The 20,747-nt window shown below is 40.7% G+C and overlaps 1 protein-coding gene across 1 annotated transcript in view; it reads right to left on the reverse strand.

Annotated features, from left to right (window-relative positions):
- Nucleotides 1-20,747, reverse strand: part of LOC140496317 (rifampicin phosphotransferase-like) — a 184,754-nt gene that overhangs the window by 19,080 nt on the left and 144,927 nt on the right. Inside the window, exons 25-31 of the mRNA XM_072595918.1 lie at nt 17,005-17,133; nt 15,026-15,110; nt 13,128-13,216; nt 9,216-9,278; nt 5,181-5,276; nt 2,591-2,748; nt 1,068-1,203 (exon numbers count right to left, since the gene is read on the reverse strand). Coding sequence (XP_072452019.1) covers nt 1,068-1,203; nt 2,591-2,748; nt 5,181-5,276; nt 9,216-9,278; nt 13,128-13,216; nt 15,026-15,110; nt 17,005-17,133 — 756 coding nt within the window. The remainder of the gene's footprint in view (nt 1-1,067; nt 1,204-2,590; nt 2,749-5,180; nt 5,277-9,215; nt 9,279-13,127; nt 13,217-15,025; nt 15,111-17,004; nt 17,134-20,747) is intronic.

Genomic DNA, 20,747 nt, shown 5'->3' on the forward strand with positions numbered 1-20,747 from the left:
CTACTCTGTCATTGGCCAAACCACATACTCCTCACGAACTCCACCCTCCCCCATTTAAGGCACAACTTGCAGTTTGGGGAGCTACAAGAATTCCCAACAGTACATAGCCAATGTTGATATATTTCATGTGTATTTGACCATGCAAGAATATATCTTTAAGGGAGGAAAGTGATGTAAATAGTGTGATGTCATGCTATGTGATATTTCTGTATAAAGGTATCAACTCTACCTGGAATAGCTACTGTCGTACCTCGTCTATCAGGACAGCCAGTCAATCTAACAGACTATTAAACGATACAGCATGGACGTAGTAATGTCTGTGATAAAGCTGTAATGTATTTATTTACTCTCTAAATAAATCTTCTGATACTTGTTCTCAATAAGAGGCCAGTCTCAGTGTTCATATTACAAGAATTAACACTATAGTAAAGACCAACTGAGGTCCTTAGATGAAAAAGGTTCAACCCTCACAGCAAGTGTTTGTGACAAACAGATCAGCCCGTTTCTTTGGCTCACTCCCAAAATCAAAATCTGCCTGATGCATTTTCACTGTAATTTCAATTGACATGAAATTCTCAATCCATCACATTTTCTGTTTTTCTGCCAGGTTTTGTTTTATTCTCTTCGTTGGCCCTTTCCATATATGGACTTGTGTCCAATGATGGCCAAATTGCACTCTTCAAAGAAGATTAATTCATTCTCTGATTTCTGTTCCTGTGTTCAGTGGTCTGACTTTCACCTGTGCCCACCCTGTGCTATAGCTGAGATAGGAATTACTGGTTTCAACCAGTGAGAGAATATTTTGTATCACTAATTGGCTGTGCTACTGTACAAATCAGGATGCAATTTCATACTTCAATTAATATATTTATTGAAGCAAGCTCTGGCATGAGATTCAGTGATTCAATTGCTATGTATTGATCTGACCAGGATTTAATGGATTCAAGTGTGACAATGTCTTCTTATCCAAAGCTCACAATCAACATGAATATGACATGGAAATCATTCTAATTTCACTGAGTGCACAGTTCTGTTGTGTCAATGAATAAATGACAATGGGTACTCACCTCCAGAACCATCAGTTTAGCTAGTTTCCAATAAGCAGTCTTAAAAACATCATTCATTCTTATTGCCTCTGCTTTAAACAATTCTCTGTCAGAAATAGCTTTTCTTGCCTCAGGTAAAATCAAGCGCACGACATACCTACAATAAAGATTTGCATTTATATAGTGATTTTCATACAACATCAGAATAGTAAAATAATGATTATTCTGTACAATTACCTGCCCAATTTTGAACAATTTTGTTATATTTACATTTCAGAATCATCACACACAAAGCATACAATGGAATTTGTCAGGACTGGAAGGTTTTTGTTATGAGGTAAGACTGGATAGGCAAGAGGGTTTGTTTTCTTTGTAACACAGTGTAATGGAAAATTAGCAAAATTAACATTTACTGTGAAATCCATTTACTCTGAAATATGAAAGACAATGCTTTACTAAACTTTCTGACACTTTGCTGAAGTCTGCAGTCAAGGGACAGCTTGTCTCTGCAGAACTTTGTAAACATTCAACAAGAGAAAAATATAAGAACAGTACGTCCACAACAAGGGAATGAAACGAATAACAACTCAAATCTTCACAGCCTTTGTTCTTCAAAGTGTGATAAGAAACAATATAAAACAAGTATATGAATTATGCTCAGGGCCCTTGCACAAGGCATTGTTTTTCAAGTGCAGGTTGCCCCTCTGCAATACAGAGGTTAAAAAAAATAAAGCTCTTTTTGATTGCTCTTGCTAATAATTGAGTCGAGTCAATTTAATTTCCACAACACACAGCAAGCTGAGGGGAAATGTCATTGCACAATAACGTTATGAGGAGTCTAAATGCTGAGGATAGGAAAGATTTGTTTCCCTTAGATGAAAAGCTCAGTAAGCAGACGCATAGATTTCAAGTAACTAGTCAAAGGAGTGGGGAGAAGTTGTGGGAAAATGTTTTCACTGAAGGGGTCGTGGGATCTAGACTTCACTACTTCAAATGATGCTACAGGCCTCATTATATTTGAAAAAATGATTGGATATCCACTAGAAGCAAAAACTGGGCTGTGGTTTAGACTGAATCATGCTTTTCTTAGACAGCACAGTCATGATGAACTGACTGTGGACTCCTTCTGTGCTATAAATTTCTGTGGTGGTAGAAAAGTTGTGTGTAAAACCTGCCTTTAACAGAATTCACTTTTAAACCGTCCATGCGCTGGGTGTATACAATGTTGCAACTCAGCCTGCAGGCTATTCTGCTGTGAGTTTGTAAACTACACATTGAAATCAGGTAGTTTGTTGGAACGTCTACTTCATAACTTACAACTTGCTTTACTGCTTTAAATATACTAATCCCACAGTGTTAATCAATTGCCGTTGAGAAATTGATGATTAGATCATTAACATAAAAGCCAAAATCTGCTTCATGGAAGAAATAACAGGGCTACTGACCAAAAGCTTGGTTTTATGGTGTACCACACCACAGAAGTTAATCATTAAGGTCTACCATCAAGAGCTATCATGTTCCAATCATATACCAATTACACATACTTTCTGATCCATGAGATTGATGAATTTATGGAAGCAATAGCTTCCTCCGGAGACAGTACAACTTTATCAACAACCACTTTTCCGCTCTGCAAAGCTCTCTGGATTGCTGGGAGTAGCTTTACTGGATGACTCATCCAGGACTTTTCATGGAATTCAGCCTGTCAAAGAAAGTCAGACTACAATCATCGATGAACATAATTCAGGCTTATCATCATGACCTTTTGAAAGATAATGAACTGAGAGTGATTACCATGTGGAACCTGCCACCACAAGGAGTGATTGAGATAATCCATGCAGATGCACTTATGAGAAGACATTAGATAAATCCATAAGTAGGAAGGGATATGGAGAGAAAGTAAGATTTTATAAAGACAGGGGGAAGCCCTGTAGGGGCTGCATTGCTCTGTTCGGTTGACCAGCCTATTTCTGCACTGTAATTTTCGTTGTCATTATTTTGCCAATGGAAATCCATATCTGAATCACGGATGCCAGATGAGATAATGGTTTAGATGCAACTATTACAATTCAAAACTTGAATGAGTTTTTAAAAAAATATTTAATCAAATCTGGGATCTGAAATTCCCACTTACATTTGGTCAGTTCAATATCAGCTGTAACTCAATTAAGACAGCATAGATTGCCATGTATCATTAAATGATTCTGATGAAATTTTCAAAATGCAATGACATAATTTGTATAATTTGTTCTTTATTTAAAATTGTAGAAGGTTTTTTTACCCAATATTGGGTGCATTCATTTCATCGAAGGGTGGCTCAGTGGTTAGCATTGCAGATTCTCAGTACCAGGGACCTGGGTTCGATTCCAGCCTTGAGAGACTCTTTGCATGGAGTTTGCACATTCTCCCTGTGTCTGTGTTGGTTTCCTCCCACAGTGCAAATATGTGCAGGTTAGGTGGATTAGCCATGGGAAATGCAGGGTTACACAGGTGGGTTTGTGTAGAATGCTCCCCAAAGGGTTAGTGTGGGCAGAATGGCACGCTGCCATACTGTAGGGATTCTATGATTCGCCTTTGGTGGGTTTTAACTATTGTACATGGCATTTGCAGTCGATGTCCTGTAACATCCAGTATTCCTCTCTGTTGGGTGAGCTGACAATGGGATTATGAATAACTCTGGCAGTTCACCTATCCCATGTGAAGCAACCAAAATGTGTAGCACTGTATTACAGTGCAAGACAGCAAGAACAAATAATGTTCATACACACACGAGAAACCGTCGAATCGGACTTTGCCAAGTTCCAATCTTGACAGATGAAGGTTAGCAGCCTCACCTTCACAGTTGCTGTCTGTGTGATCTGCAAACTTTCATCCAGCCAGTTAATACAACTGAGCCAGTTAATACAGACTTATACTCAATTTACAGGACAGAACAGGATCTTACATTCCAATGAGTCAATGCAGATGTTAATGCTCTGCGCAAGCTTCCTCACAGTCAGTAAAATTTACATTTGTGGCAGTCTAAAGTTTGCGCTGTGGAAATCATACAGTTTTTTTAAACAAAAATGATACAAATTGGACACAAGACAGAATTCTCCAAAATCAAAGTGTTGCACAATGTGTGAGATAACAACATCAAATGCTGGAAATAATCAGCAACAGGTCTGGCACCATTTTTAAAAGAAGATAAAGTCAAAGACAGAGCTGGTACAGGCGAAAAAGGTTGGAGTGGGAAGTGGAGGTCAGGAAGAAAGTCAACAGTCGATTGATAGGTTTGGAAGGAGCTTATCCTTCAGCTACAATGCACTGTGGCTGGCCTAAATTTGGTGGAAAAAGGACATCTTTGCCCCCTCAGTGGGAGAGGCTCCATCTTTGGAACTGACATTATCTTCAGCAGCCCACCAGCACCAGACTTTCATAGTGGGCACTTGGAACTGCAACGAGTCTGAGAAAAGACCGAGTGGAGTCCTGGTTCCAGGCAAGTTGGGAGCTGTGAGGTATTGTCCTCCTGGTGGAGGAAGTGCTGGGAATGGGGGTGGATATTAATGTATGCGTGGAAAGGAAGTAAGGTACTATTCCTGAGCAAATGTCTCCAACACACAGAAGGAACATTCTGACAATAATATCCTTCCCTCCCTTCCTGTATTTATAAAAGCTTGTTTAAAAAAAGAGCTCATGCACATCCAACTTTATGATAGCATGGGCAGAATAATATTGGGGTCTACTCGAGTTCTTAACAAGTTTCCATATAGTGCACCACCAATGCTCCACATTATGGGGGTGAGCTCAGGGGTGGATGTGAAGGTGGTAGGACAGACACCCACCTTTTAATACGTATCACCCCATCAAGAACACAACCAGTGGGAGTATGTCAAATCCAGTCCAGTATTTCGGTCTGTGTCCTTTCATTAGAACATCTGAATTTGGTTCAGATGAAAGGTCACTGACACGAAATGTTAACTCTGTTTCTCTCTCTACAGATTATGACAGACCTACAGAGTACTTTCAACATTTTCTGAAAGCTATTTGTTAACTTTCTGGTTATTTTTGTTAACATACTATTTTTGTGAACAATTTTATGTCCAGTACTTACATCAAGACATTTACACCATCTGGTCAGTATTATGGGCTTACCTCTCTGAGGCAGCGAAAGCCATGTTTCTTTAGGAAGTTTTGGAATTTCCAACCAGCATCTCCACTTTCCTGGGACAGCAGCCAAGATACTGCAGTCTAGTTAGAGAGAAGTTCAAACAATTTGGCCCAGATTCTTTCAAAGTAGTTAATGTTTTAAACGATTAATTGCATTTCTGACAAGCATTCTATTAATCGTCTCCAAATGCAGTCACATGGAACTTTGAAAGGAGCTGGGGTAAAAGGACAGAATTACATTTTGGCTAAAGTTGCTTTCTAGTAAAACAGAATTCTCAAAACTGCAGCACAACCTAACACCTTCCAGTCTCACTAAATAATAATTTAAATTATAATGTAGGATGCCCTGCATGTTCAATTCCTAATTTATGATATCATGAATGAGAAAAGAATACATCCTTGGAGATATACTTTGATGGACATCATGAGCAGATAGGTTTATTGCTCTGATGTGCCCTTAAAACCTGACAGGTTTATTGAAGATATTATTGACTAACTGTACGCAACTATTACAAGACACATCTTCACAATAACTGAATCTTAGAAATGAAGTTTTACACCATTCCATCTCAATGTAAGTTTTATTTTATTCTCCATGTTTAATAATAAGAGTTTTTCATTACCACACATTTCCTTTAAGTGGTATTGACATAGTGGCCAGGGTCTCCTTTGTTTATCTAGACGCCTATCAATAATTAATAACATGATTTGACAGGAGATACGCTTGAGTGAATTCGTGCTTTTCCCTCCTCTGCTGACTTGCTACTTGGAGGTATAGAGGACAGTGAACAAGGTCACCTCAGATTACAACAGGATCTGGATCAGATGGGCCAATGGGTTGAGATGTGTCAGATGGAGTTTAATTTAGATAATGCGAGGTGATGCATTTTGGGAAAGCAAATCTTAGCAGGACTTATACACTTAATGGTAAGGTCCTAGGGAGTGTTGCTGAACGAGCTACAGGTTCATAGCTCCTTGAAAGTAGAATCACAGGTAGATAGGATAGTGAAGAAGGCAGTTAGTATGCCTTCCTTTATTGGTTAGATGGGAGATCATGTTGTGGCTGTACAGGATGTTGGTCAGGCCACTGTTGGAATATTGCGTGCAATTCTGGTCTCCTTCCTATCAGAAGGATGTTGTGAAACTTAAAAGCATTCAGAAAAGATTTACAAGGATGTTGCCAGGGTTGGAGGAATTGAGTTATAGGGAGAGGCTGACTAGCCTGGGCCTGTTTTCCCTGAAGTGTTGGAGGCTGAGAGGTGACCTTATAGAGGTTAGGATAAATAGACAAAGTCTTTTTCCTGGGGTTGGGGAGTCCAGAACTAGAGGGCATAGGTTGAGGGTGAGAAGGAAAAGATATGGAAGAGGCCTAAGGGGCAACATTGTCACACCAAAGGTGGTATACGTATGAATGAGCTGCCAGAGGAAGTGGTGGAGGCTGGTACAATTGCAGCATTTAAAAGGCATCTGGATGGGTATATGAATAGGAAGGGTTTGGAGGGATATGGGCTGGATGCTGGCAGGGGGGACTAGATTGGTTTGGGATATCTGGTCGGCATGGATGAGTTGGACCGAAGGGTCTGTTTCTGTGCTGTATATCTCTATGACTCTATGACAGATTCCTGGGCTGTAACAAGAGCCTCCACACTCTTTCATGTGATCAATGGTACAAGGACAATGCAATTTTTAGTGGCAAGCTCAGTATATTCACAAATGGAGAGTAAGTTTGGATCTACTGGCTCCTCTGTGAAGGCAATACAGAAGCAATAGGTTCAGAAAGTGTTTGGAATGAGGGCCAGAAGGAGCTCATTGGATATGAGATCCCTGATTGGGGTTGTTAACCTGGGCCAATCACTGAGCCCTGGCTGACAGATATAAACAGGTGATTCAGAGAGTCTCCTCATTCGAGGGACTTACCTCTGCGCTGGATGGTCAGAGCCTATGTCCTGTTCACGTGTAAACAAACAGTAATTTAGTGACAGGATGCCAGCCTCTCTGCAGTTATTTTGGGAAGATAAGAACTGACAGAGCCTGGGCAAGTATGGAAACAGATTGCCTTGTAGCAGAATCTTTTGAGGGGCTGCAGACAGCATTTGTGTTCTTCCTGATCCAAAAATGAAATTGAAAAAATACAGTTATCTAATATCTCAGTCATTTACAATGGTTCCTTTAAGAGCTGTTACTTCAGCTGTGAGATCCTTGGCAATAATCTTGAGAATGTCCGACTTGCATTAAAAAGCCTTTTATGATTATCCTTGGGAATGGCACTCATCTCCTTTTGTGGAGGGTATTTTTTCATATCAGATGTGGTATGTGACTGCACCAGCAAAAGCAAAAGGGCTCCTTTGCACTTTTTCCACCTTTCCAGGACTAAAGTTCAGGCTCGAGCTCTATATCCCTCCTGTTATCAACACAGCCTGTGATTTCCATGTTGACTGTTATGCATCCTAACTGTTATTCTGCATCTGTTCTAAACCTCATTATGTATTTGTTCTGAACCCCACTTGTCATATGCATCACCTTTTTATATACATCGCCCATCACATATTCTCAATGTTATATATTACACATCTGCCCATTCTACAATCAATTTAATTTTTTCAAGCAGCCTAAATGGCTTTAAATTGAAGTATCTAAAATTCAATTCTTACTGTTATTACTTTTGTTTATTCTTTCTTGGGATGTGGCCTCACTGGCTAAGCCAGCATTTACTGTGTATCCTGTGTTGTCCTTGAAAAGGTGGTGGTGAGCTGCCTTCTTGAACTGCTGCAGTCTCTGTGCTATAGGTAGACCCACAATGCTGTTAGGGAAGGAACTGTAGGATTTTGACCCAATGATACTGATGGAACAATGATACAATTCCAAGTCAGGATGGTGAGTGGCTCGGTGGGGATCTTGTAGGTGTACCATGTATCTGCTACTTTTATTCTTCTATCTAAGGAGCTCCTGCCTAAAGAGCCTTGGAGATTTTCTGCAGTGTGTCTTGTAGATGGTATACACTGCTGATACTGAGCATCAGTGGTAAAGGGAGAGAATGCTTGTGGATATGATGCCAATGAATCAGGTTGCTTTGCCCTGACTGATGTCAAGCTTCTTGAGAAGTCATCACACTCATGACTTCTGCCTTGTAGATGGTGGACGGGCTTTGGAGAATCAGGAAGTAAGTTATTCACTGCAGCATACTTTGCCTCTGACCTGCTCTTGGAGCCACTGTGTTTATGTGGCTGATATAGTTCAGTTACTTATCAGTGATGACCCTCAGGATTATGTGGAGGGTGCCGGTGTTGGACTGGGGTAGACAAGATCAGAAGTCACGTGACACCAATTTATAGTCCAACAGGTTTATTTGAAATCGCAGGCTCTCAGAGCACAGCTCCTTTGTCAGGTGAAGTGTTGACCATGTGGAATGCAGTGATGTTAATACCATTGAATGTCAAGGGGTGATATTTAAATTCTTCCTGGTGGACATGGTTGCTGCCTGGCACTTTTGTAGCACAAAGGTCAATTGCTGTTTGTCAACCTAAAGCTGAATATTGTTCGGGTGTTGCTACATTTGGCCAGTATGTGGGGAGTTGTGAATAATGTTCAATCATCAGCAAACATCTCCACCTGAAGATGGAGACAAAGTAATTGACAACACAACTGAGGATGGTTTCACCTATGGCAATCTTGTAGAATGCCTGTAGATATGATTGACTGCTAACAACCACAATCATCTTCCTTTGTGATTCCAGCCAGTAGAGAGTCTTCCTTCTGTTTTGTATTGACTCTAGTTTTGTTCAGGCTTCTTGATGCCACGTTTGGCCTGATGTCAAGGGCAGTCACTTTCACATTATCACTTGAAGTTAGCTCTTTTGTCCATGTTTGAACCATGGCTATAATGAGTGATATTGACAGAACCCAAACTGAGCATCAGTGAGGTTATTGCAAAGCAAATGTGACTTGATAGCACTGTTGGTGGCCCCACTTTACTAATGATCACATTCCCATGTTATCTGGTATTGCACACTTGTTCTTTACCTCGGCATCCAGTTTTAGAAATTCAGAACGCTTGCCCTGAGTTTGGATTGCCTCAGCGATCGCCTAAAGTAAAAAAGTTAAAAGTGAGTATGATAACAAAACACAAGAAAATAAATAAAACTGAATCTATTAAAAAACAAACAATCTGGGAATAATTTTTAACCTTTTTCCATTCTGCTGCTAACTGACAGAGCATTGCCTGTGCAGTGAAAACGAAGATCATGTTGGTTTTATATCGTCAAGGCTATCCATATAGCCAGCTTACCCCCTGTCAGTGAATGGGAAAGTTTCCTCATTCTGGCTTCACGTTCAGTGTTTAAAGCTAAGCGAATCATTTTTAAAACATGAAAGGGAAAGCAGGATATTACATTTGGTACATCCAGTGTAATCCTGAACTTTTAATGTTTTGATATTAATACTGTAATTAAAAAAATGAATAGTTTCAAATGACAACATTGTCAGTACTACCAGGGGGAGGACCAGATGAAAGGAAATTAAGCTTTAAAAAAGTGGACCTCTTTCTTTCCTGTGATCTCGAGGAGGTCAGTAATAATTACACCTTCAAAAAAGAATCAGAGCGGAAATTACATGTCAAGTTCCCTGCAGTCTTTATGTTATTGTATTGTCATTAAAACAACATTGTAAGGTAGAACATTGTGCAACTGAAGAATACAGAGAAGATGTGTCCCTTTTTTGAGTTGGCTCAGACTTAGTTCACATTTAAAACTATATTCTGAGAGGGAAACACTCCACTTCACAGAAATTAAAACAGCCATGGACAACTAGAGAGATAAGGGGCAGCGTAAAACTAGAATGGTTTACAAAAATGCATAAAAGCTGTACAGATCCTGCTGTATAAGAAAGATACAAAGACTAACAAAGGGTCACAAAGCAGAGCTACTAAAAGGGATGATAAAAGCAAACATGTCAGGAATGTCAAAATCAAGAAGTAATCTTATAGTTACATAAAGGGAAAGAGTGGTCAGGAGCAACGTTGACCCACTAAAGACTGAAAGTCAGGATATTGTCAGTAACTATGGAGAAGTAGCAGACATGTTGAATCATTTCTTTGCCTCAATATTTACAGTAAAAAAGTAGGATATCTTGCTAAGTCCTCAGGAAATTAACAATGGATTGGGAATGGGAACTGAATAAAATTAACAAAGTAAAATGTCGGTCGAGAGAAACTAATGGAATTAAAGAGTAACAAATTTCCAGGACCTGATTGTTTCCATCTGAAGTTGCTAATAGAAGTAGGGGAGCACATCATACATGCATGAAGTATAAACTTTCAGAATTCCTTAGATACAGGAGTCATGCCTTTGGATTAGAAAAATTGCACGTGTCAGTCGCTTTTTAAGAAGGGTGAAAGAGAAAAACCAAGGAACTACAAACCAGTTAACTTAACATATGTGTTGGAATCTATTGTCAAGGGTAGCGTAACTGAACACCTTGAAATTTTTCAGTTAATCAAGGAGAGTCAGCATGGATTCATGACAGGCCTGACAAACCTCACTGAATATTTTGAAGAGGTGACTAAGGTAGTGGATAGGGAAATGTGGTTGATATGGATTTCCTAAAAGGAATTTTATAAAGTCACACATAAAAGACTGTTAACTAAGGCAGAAGCCCATAGAATCAAGGTCACATCACTGGCATGGCTGGGAAATGGCAGGTGACAGAAAGTAGTGATAATGGACAAATACTTAAATTGGCAGGATGTGTCCAGTGGCATCCCACCAGAACCTGGATGAGGGCTTCAGTCATTCACATTATTTATTGGATAAAAGCAAGTAAGTGATTTACCCAACTTTGCAGATGACACAAAGTTAGACGAGATTGTAGTCAGTGTAGACGATAGCATAAATTTCCAAAGGGATATTGCTAAACTAAGTGAATGGGCAAAACTGTGACAGATGGGGTTCAACATAAGCAACTAGGAGGTAAGCCATATTGGACCAAAAAAAGGCACGTCAGGGTATTTTTTAGATGGCAAGAAATTAAATACAGTTGATGCCAAAGAGAATGGGAGTTCAGGTGCACATATATTTGAAGTGCTATGGACAGTTGCAGAAATAGGGGAACAAGTGAAACAGAATTTTACTTAAACAAGTATTTTAATAAGTCCTCCATTACACCCCTTCCTGCTACCATCTTTTGCTCTCAGTCGAGCCAATTTATTTTCTGCTGTTGATATCTACCATTAACACCTATTCTTCAGCCATATCATTCCCCTATTACCATTAGCATTCCCTTTGCCTGTTGCTGTTGGCACACTCACCATCAGTTCCACTTGCACCCTCTCCATTTTTGTAAATAATAAAAAGACCATCAGTATCCAGCCCATTCAATTCTGAAGAAGAGTATTTACAATACTCTGAATTGATAGATTTTTGTTTGGGAAGAGGGTCTAGGGATATGGAACAAAGATAGGGTAAATAATATGAGTCACCTCATCTAACTAAAAGGCAGAATTTTCTCAAGGGGCTTAATGACCTACTCACACTCATACAACTTAATGATATAACTTAATTTTACAATATTTGATGCTGTTTTTAAATTAAATGTCTCAGTATAAATTTGACATATGATTCCTGAAGAAGGGCTTATGCCCAAAACGTCGTTTCTCCTGTTCCTTGGATGCTGCCTGACCTGCTGCGCTTTTCCAGCAACACATTTTGAGCTCTGATCTCCAGCATCTGCAGTCCTCACTTTCTCCTCCCATATGATTCATCTATCAAAACACCAAGGTTTAGAGCCCAGAATATATAGTTAGAGCTGCTCACAGTAAAACACTCCTTCATCTGCTGTTTCTACAGCAAAGTCAATTGACCAAGACAAGTTCCTAGGCTTGGGAATGTATAGGGTGGTGACCAAAAGGAGAGCAAACCTTAACAGGTGGCTGTCCACAGTACTTCATAGATCGAGAAGGGGCAAGAGCAGTGAGGTGTCTCCTTTGATCTATAGAAAACTGGAAATAAAATATCTTTGATTTCATTTGTCACTAATCTTCAATTGTCCCTTTAAGGGCACCAAGTTAGGGATGCTCAGCACCTAGGTGAAGCATATACCTTCCTAATTTTTTTACCCAATCAATAATTGGGTATAGGTTGCCTGTTAAAGACACCAACTGTCTCTTCCATGCGGAATCTCCTGTTTTTTAGGGCACTTCCTGAAACTGGTCGCCTCATCCTTAATTTTGTTCCCAAACAGTAGCACAATATTATTCTATCCTGGAGCTTCAATTGGACATTCATTAAATTCACTACATTCTCAGAGAGTTCCAAACCACAACCCTCCACCATGTCCCTCTGTCTTCTACCTTTGAGCCAGTTCTGTATCCAAATGGCTAGTTCTCCCTGTATTCCGTGAGATCTAACCTTGCTAACCAGTCTCCAATGGGGAACCTTGGCGAACGCTTTACCGAAGTCCATATAGATCACATATACCGATCTGCCCTCATCAATCCTCTTTATTACTTCTTCAAAAAACTCAAATCAGGTTTGTGAGACATGATTTCCCACGCACAAAGCCATGTTGACTATCCCTAATCAGTCCTTGCCTTTCCAAATACATGTACATCCTGTCCCTCCGGATATTCTCCAACAACTTGCCCACCACCGACGTCAGGGTCACTGGTCTATAGTTCCCTGGCTTGTCCTTACCACCCTTCTTAAACAGTGGCACCACGTTAGCCTATCTCCAGTCTTCCGGCACCTCACCTGTGACTATAGATGATGCAAATGTCTCAGCAAGAGGCCCAGCAATCACTTCTCTAGCTTCCCACAGAGTTCTCAAGTACACCTGATCAGGTCCTGCTCTTGCCCCAACGTCCTATCATACACTTCCATCTTTGAATTTATTTTGAATCGTTTTTTTTAGTAGGAAGAAATTAATAGAAATTTTGCTCACCTCTACAGATGCTGGAATATCAGCAGATACAACATCTGTACATGTGCTATACAACACTGCAACATCTGCCATTAGTTCAGGGGTCCATTCTGGAAAATAAATTTTATGAATGATTTAGGTGATTTCTAAGTTATTTAAGAAAAGGTACACCTATGTTTTATCATCATCATCACCAAATCACTTTACTTTTACACAGCTTATACCACTGCTACACACCTATAATCTAAGCCAGAGACCTTGAGGGGAAAGATTAGGTCCAGTACAAATCCCCTTTTCCAAATCTAAAGTGAAACAGCCACTTTAACAACCACATCATTGTAGGTATGGCTAACAAATAAAAATCTGTGTTACTAATTGGGCACAGTGGTCACAATTTGGAACATGTCTGCCTACCAAGTTCTGGTGTAGTTATTTTAACTAACCTTTTTGGAGATCATATGACACACCTCCAGGGGGAGGTGGGATTTGAACCCAGACTTTCTGGACTAGAGGTAGTGACACTGGACTCATTCTATGCTGAGCAGGAGGCCAAAAGGCATTGCGCTGATAGCATGTGGTGCAGCCAGCCTTTTATTCTTAAAGTCAGTCTTTCCTTCTTAAAAGGAAGCTAAACTAAATGTTACAGTCTGTGTTTGAATATCGTTATTGCAGTTGTATAGAAGCAAACAGAACAGAGAGGGGAATCAAGGACTCTGGTTGTAAAAATGTAGAAACAGTGACAGTTCAGTTGAGGGCCATGCAAAGATCTTTCATGGAAGCTATCTGGTCCTAACTATCAGGCAGCAATGCCAAAAGATGTATGATAACTTCACACAGTGAACCCATCTTCATACAATATCTCTTTTTCACTACATGCTGCCCTATTCACCAAGGTCCATTGCTCACCAAGTCTCAAGCCTTATATCCAGATAATGTAACTGAACGGGCCTTAGGCAGTTATAGAGATGGGATCAATACATGGTGTATCATTGGGTATGAGTAGACAGCAGCCAACTGAGGGGGAAAGATTCGTTCATGTGCAGTTCATCAGAAAGTGAGGTTGCAGACCAGTCTGCCATGGAGAAATTGGATGAGGAGTGGCAATGCCTTGTGCATTGGTAAGCTTGCCAAACAGCCTCCTGACACTGTCCAGCAGTATGAGACAGAACAGTTCCAATGTGACAGAAGGCATGATGCAGAGCTTTCTCTCTCCACAGCCTCTGCCCAGAGTCAAATCCAGAGTCACAGCGACTGCAGCCCCATATCTGTTGCAGCCTCTGTGTGGATAAGTCACCTTCTCCCTTGTCTGCCCTGAAAGGATGGGGCAACACACTGCAGCAAATGCAGGAACTCACCACAACACCTTCAATATCAATCCAGGGTACTTTCAGAGACTCTCCCATGATGGAAGCTGTCCAAAATCATATTGCCTGCTAGTTAAATGCATGGCCCTTTAAGCAGTGATGACGCAGTCCAATGCTACATTTACTGCACATTCCAAACCAAAATGTCCGGTAGCAATTCAAGCACAAGGATTAATTGCTTCCTACACACGCAGCAGGTGCTTGTCTAAGGGGCCTTTGTAAGGCCGTGCAGCCTGCTAGCTCAATATGTGTCCCCAAGAACATGTAAGGATTGCATCGCGTAGCTATGGAAACCACATTTATGCCCCTGATCTCAAAACTGACAACTGAGTTCCTCTTCAAGATTCCAGACAGCATTGGGTAATACACCATCTTGTAACTCCAGGCTAATTACTATCTAAATTGCACATAAAATTATTTTATACACTTAATAGCATACTTAAACAACACCTAACAATTACAGAACCATGAGACTGCACGTCAGATTTAGAAGAATGTTTGTGACCTCGACTCAATTAAATGCAAAAGTGATATTTTCAAACACTTCAGACATACTTGCTTTTCCTTTCGACAAAAGTGATACCAGAACTGCATTCCACGTTCCAGAGCCACAAGATTTTGACAGTGATATGCACCATGCCTAAAAGAAATAAATAAAACAAAGAGTTGATAACCACAGCTAGATGCACTGTATGCACTTAGGAAGGATGACAGCACAGAAATAAAAAAATTATATTTCAACCATTCTTAATTATGTAGTCATTTTCTTTCTTAATTGCACATAATTCAGCATCAGACAAGGTGCACTTTCAAAATATCATATCTTGTTAAAAATAGGAGAGGTTGGTGCTGCATTATAGATTAAAGAAACAATCACAGCATGAGGAGAGATTATATTCCAGAAGTGCCATCGAATTAAGCCATATGGGTTCTGCTGAGGAACAAAGAAAGAGCAATCAGATTGCTGAGTGAGTGATACATTTCCCCCCCAAAATGTCAGAAGAAAGAACAGCAAAGATATTTTCAAATTTCTGAGAAATGCAGAAACAATATAGCTAGGAATTTCAACTACCTAAGTGCAACTGATAGAAAGCAAAGAGCAGTGGATGTTGGAAATCTGAAACTGCTGGAGAAACTCAGCAGGTCTGGCAACACTGGGGGACAGCAAGCAGAGTTAACATTTCGAGTCCGGTGACCCTTCTTCAAAACTGGGTTAAGTTCAGTGCAGAAGGCTGGAGGGCATGGATTTCTTCAAATACATTTAGGCAAGCTTTGAGTCCAGCAAAAGCGGTTTTGGTTTGGCTTTTGGGAATGACACACAGTCGATGAAATGTGTATGAGCGGAAGTGGTCATAATTCAGTTAGATTTAATGCGGTTATGAAAAAGGATCAGAGTAATCCAAGAGCAAAGTTTAAATTGGAGAAAAGCCAATGTTTTGAACTGAAATATGACATGGCACTTATGGACAAGAAACAGCTGTTGATGATAAGTCAATGTCAGAGGGTTGCAAGGCATTCAAGAAAAAGTTAAAGATGTTTCAGAACAAATATTGGAAAAATTGGGTGTGCCTCACTTGAAACCCTCTTGAAAGAGCACACTGAGAAAAGCAAGACAAATGGAAGTTCAATTAAGCTACAGATGTAGCACATTTAAGTGGAAATCCTAGACATGTATGAAATTAGATTAGATTAGATTACTTACAGTGTGGAAACAGGCCCTTCGGCCCAACAAGTCCACACCGCCCCGCCGAAGCGTACCCACCCATACCCCTACATCTACATCGACCCCTTACCTAACACTACGGGCAATTTAGCATGGCCAATTCACCTGACCTGCACATCTTTGGAGTGTGGGAGGAAACCGGAGCACCCGGAGGAAACCCACGCAGACACGGGGAGAACGTGCAAACTCCACACAGTCAGTCGCCTGAGTCGGGAATTGAACCCGGGTCTCCGGCGCTGTGAGGCAGCAGTCCTAACCACTGTGCCACCGTGCCGAGGAAATTATAAAGGAAATTAAGAAAACAAAGGGAGGGCATGAGAAAATATTATCAAATAAAATCAAGGAAAACCCAACATGTTTCATAATAAATTTAAAAAGATAACTAGAGAAAAGCATATCTAAGAGTAGTTTTATTTTTATACGCTAATGGGATGCAGGGGTTGCTGGGCAGGCTAGCATTTATTGCCCATCACTGCCCAGAGACTACATTGTGTGTTTGGAGTCAATTGCAAATTAGACCAGATAGGAACAGTAGATTTGCTTCCCAAAAGGTTATTAGAGAACTAGATGAGTTTTAAGACAATTGGCAATAGTGATATGGTTGCCATTTTTGAATTGTTATTGAATCGAAATTTTAACATCAGCCATGGTGGAACTGGAATGTCTGTCCCCAGAATGTTTGCCTGGGGCTGTAGATTACCAGCATAGTTACAAAAAGATTACTCTGTGATCCAAGGTACCAGAAAGCTCGCAATGTTTCTACATCACTGGCTTCTACGTCAAGCAGCCATAATGAAAATGGGTCACCCACCTCAAAATACTCTGGCAATTGTCGATCTATATTGAAGTAAAATTCCAGTGCTTGGTTTGCAGGTTGAATCTGATAAGTCTTCATCTTCTCCATTAATTTTTTTATCCTTGACTCCGCAGTGAGCATATACTGGAAATGATTCAGATACAGTTAAATATGCGGTAATAAGTGATATCAAGAGCAACAAGAGCTAGTTTATGTAAGAGGATGACAACAATCACTTGAGAAACAACATTCACAGAACCCAGACCTTCTGGCCCAGAGGTTGGGACACCACACTATTACAAGAGCGCATACTATCAAAACATAACTGAAATACGATTCCATCGCCAGCACTATAAGCACTTTCTAAAGCATGATTTTTCTATAATGCGGAGTTGCACAAGAACACAACCATCATGTTATAGACGAACACTCTGTAAAGATAGGTCAAACAAATAAAATCCTTTATACACTAATTAATAAAGATGTATTACTGTCGCTCCATTGTCATTGTGCTATACTGGACAAAGAGGAGAAATGGTTAACGAAATGGACCTTGTTCTTTGTCATCAAGCAATTCCAGTGTGCCTATGCTCTTCAAATGCCTGAACAAAGATTGGCAGAATATTGCAAAAAGTCACTTTTAGTTCTAGTAAGCTTAAAAATGATGCTGTTTGATAGTAACTCATAACACATACACATCAAACTGCTTTGTTCTTTATCCTTAATCCATGCTCATCCATAATCTGGGACCACGAACAAACCTCTGTACTCACCTCCAAATCCAGATGCAGAATTCTGCCAAGAGGGTAATTTTGCCTATAAACATACCAATCCATGCAATCACAATGGAGGAATCCCAATAGCAAGTTACAGAGTCATAGACATGTACAGCAAAGAAACAGAGCCTTCGATCCGACTCGTCCATGCCGACCAGATATCCTAACCTAATCTAATATCATTTTACAGCACTTGGCCCATATCCCTCAAAACCCTTCCTTTTTATATACCCATCCAGATGCCTTTTAAATGCTGTAATTGTACCAGCCTCCACCACTTCCCTTGGCAGCTCATTGCACACAGGTACCATTCTTTGTGTGAAGAAGTTGCCCCTTAGGTCCCTCTTATATCTTTCGCCTTTCACCCTAAACCGATGCCCTCAAGTTCTGAACTCCCTCATCTCAGGGAAAGACTTTGTTTATTTATCCTATCCATTCCCCTCATGATCTTACAAACCTCTATGAGGTCACCCCTCAGCCTCCAATACTCCAGCCTCTCCCTGTAGCTCAATTCCTCCAACCCTGGCAACATCCTTGTCAATCGTTTCTGAACCCTTTCAAGTTTCACAACATCTTTCCAATAGGAAGGAGAATTGCACGCAATATTCCAACAGTGGCCTAACCAATGTCCTGTACAGCCGCAACATGACCTCACAACTCCTGTACTCAATACTCTGACCAATAAAGGAAAGCATACCAAATGCCTTCTTCACTATTCTATCTACCTGCGACTCCACTTTCAAGGAACTATGAACTTGCACTCCAAGGTCTCTTTGTTCAGTAACACTCCCCAGGACATTACCATTAAGTGTATAAGGCCTGCTCTGATTTGTTTTTCCAAAATGCAGCACCTTGCATTTATCTGAATTAAACTCCATCTGTCACTCCTCAGCCCATTGGCCCATTTGATCAAGATCCCGTTGTAATCTGGAGTAACCTTCTTCACTGTTTACCATGTCTCCAATTTTGGTGTCATCTGCAAACTTACTAACTATACCTCCTATATTTAATGTCTCCACAACAGGAAAATTTGACATTATGAAAGAATGCTACCATTCACCTTAATGTCTCATCAATATATGGGGCATATTTGCCTTACAAGGGTCTTTCCAAGGAAATATACTTCTTTGAGGAGATCTCTGCCAACAGCTCCTACTGTTTGCAACTGCTCTATTAGTGGCAACCAAAGTGATTGCACACCATGACTGTTACAACTCCACACATTCTTGTCTACCAGAAGGTACATTATTTTGTTAATAGTTATCACTCAAAGACAAAATATCTCATTATAATGTTGCTGTTTAAGGGAGGTTGGTGTGTGCAAACTAGCCACTACACTTGCAACAATGCAACAGTGATGAAACTTCAATTGTACTTCAGTAGTTGTAAAGCACTTTAGGACATGCTGAGATCATGAAGAGTGCTATACAAATGGAATTATTTCTTTCTTTTAGTGTAACATTAACCATGGAGCTGCCAGGTACATATTCAGTGGGCAATCTTCAGGAAAGATGGCATAATTGCATCCACCTCCCCCTCCCAACTGGTAGGGTCAGTGCTGCAGCCAATAATAAATCTTCAAAATCACCATATAAACTCCCTCTGGGTGAAAGTATCTCATCTCTTGAGAAAGAACAAGCCAGTGATGCTGATGAAATAACCTGGGGGAGGGCTATGCGTTAGTATGTGGTGAGCCAGGATGGAATGGCTCTCTCAGGTTTCTATGAAACTACATCCATGTCGTATGAATTGTCGTCAACAGATGCACCCAGGACGGCCTCCTCCCATTCTTCCTGTGCCTCCGGGGACATGTGGGATCTGCAGTAAGAAGCAATGAACTTGAAACTCTCAACATGAAGAGGTTAAGAAAATTTATGTACATACAGTTACGGTTTCTAAGGTGACCTAATAGGTGTTGCCTTGCAGACTGCTACCTCTGTATTTTGAGGTGTTGGACCAATCTCTTAAACTCAAGAACATTGCGCAGACTTCCATCTCAGGTGTAGCCATGGTGACAAGTCTATATCAAGGTCTTTTACTTCTCCTCATGGATGGGTAAGGATTACATTGCTGGGGTGCCCTAATTAATGACCATATATCAACGAAAGTGAGGACTGCAGACGCTGGAGATTAGAATCGAGAGTGTGGTGCTGGAAAAGCACAGCAGGCCAGGCAGCATCCGAGGAGCAGGGAAATCAAAATTTCGGGCAAAAGCCCTTCATCAGGAATGAGGCTGGGAGCCTCGGGGATGGAGAGATGAATGGGAGGGGACTGGGGCTGGGGCAGAGTGCAGTAGGTAGATGGAGGTGGGGGTAAAAGGTGATAGGCCAGAGGGGAGGGTGGAGTGGACAGGTGGGAAGGAAGATAGACAAGTGGGACAGGTCATGAGGGCAGTGCTTTGCTTGAGGTTGAAACTAGGATAAGGATGAGGGAGGGGAAAGTGAGAGAGACTCACTGAGTTCAGCACCACCCTCATGACCTGTCCCACCTATCCATCTTCCTTCTCACCTATCCACTCCACACTTTAAAGACTTAAATTCTTTCCCTTTCATCTTCCTGCTGAAACCTCATCTTTTCTCCAGTCTCTCCAACTATCTTTCATCTCCTGTGATCTGAGCAACTTTTCCTTCTTTATCCTGCAATGATACTGCTGCTACTTCTGTAAATCTTGCATTCACTTCCAGAAATTATGATTGTGGCCCATATCACTCTATCCCCACCCTAAACTGATAGCTAACACCATAAACCCAAAGGTGATCCATACCTTCTGGTCAAAAACATGCTGAATTGCACATCACAATGTTTCCATTCTGGCACTTAGTATTCTTGAGCATTAGTTACCGCTAGCACCAACCATCCTTCTCCATTTTCACCGAAATCCCCCCACCTTTGGCTGGGCACTTCCCCAACCAATACCAAGCAACCACCTCCACAAATATTCCCCTCCCTGGTGTCCCATTCACCAGATACCACTTGGAAGAT

Source organism: Chiloscyllium punctatum, chromosome 26 (assembly GCF_047496795.1).
Source record: "Chiloscyllium punctatum isolate Juve2018m chromosome 26, sChiPun1.3, whole genome shotgun sequence".
Taxonomy (NCBI): Eukaryota; Metazoa; Chordata; class Chondrichthyes; order Orectolobiformes; family Hemiscylliidae; genus Chiloscyllium; species Chiloscyllium punctatum.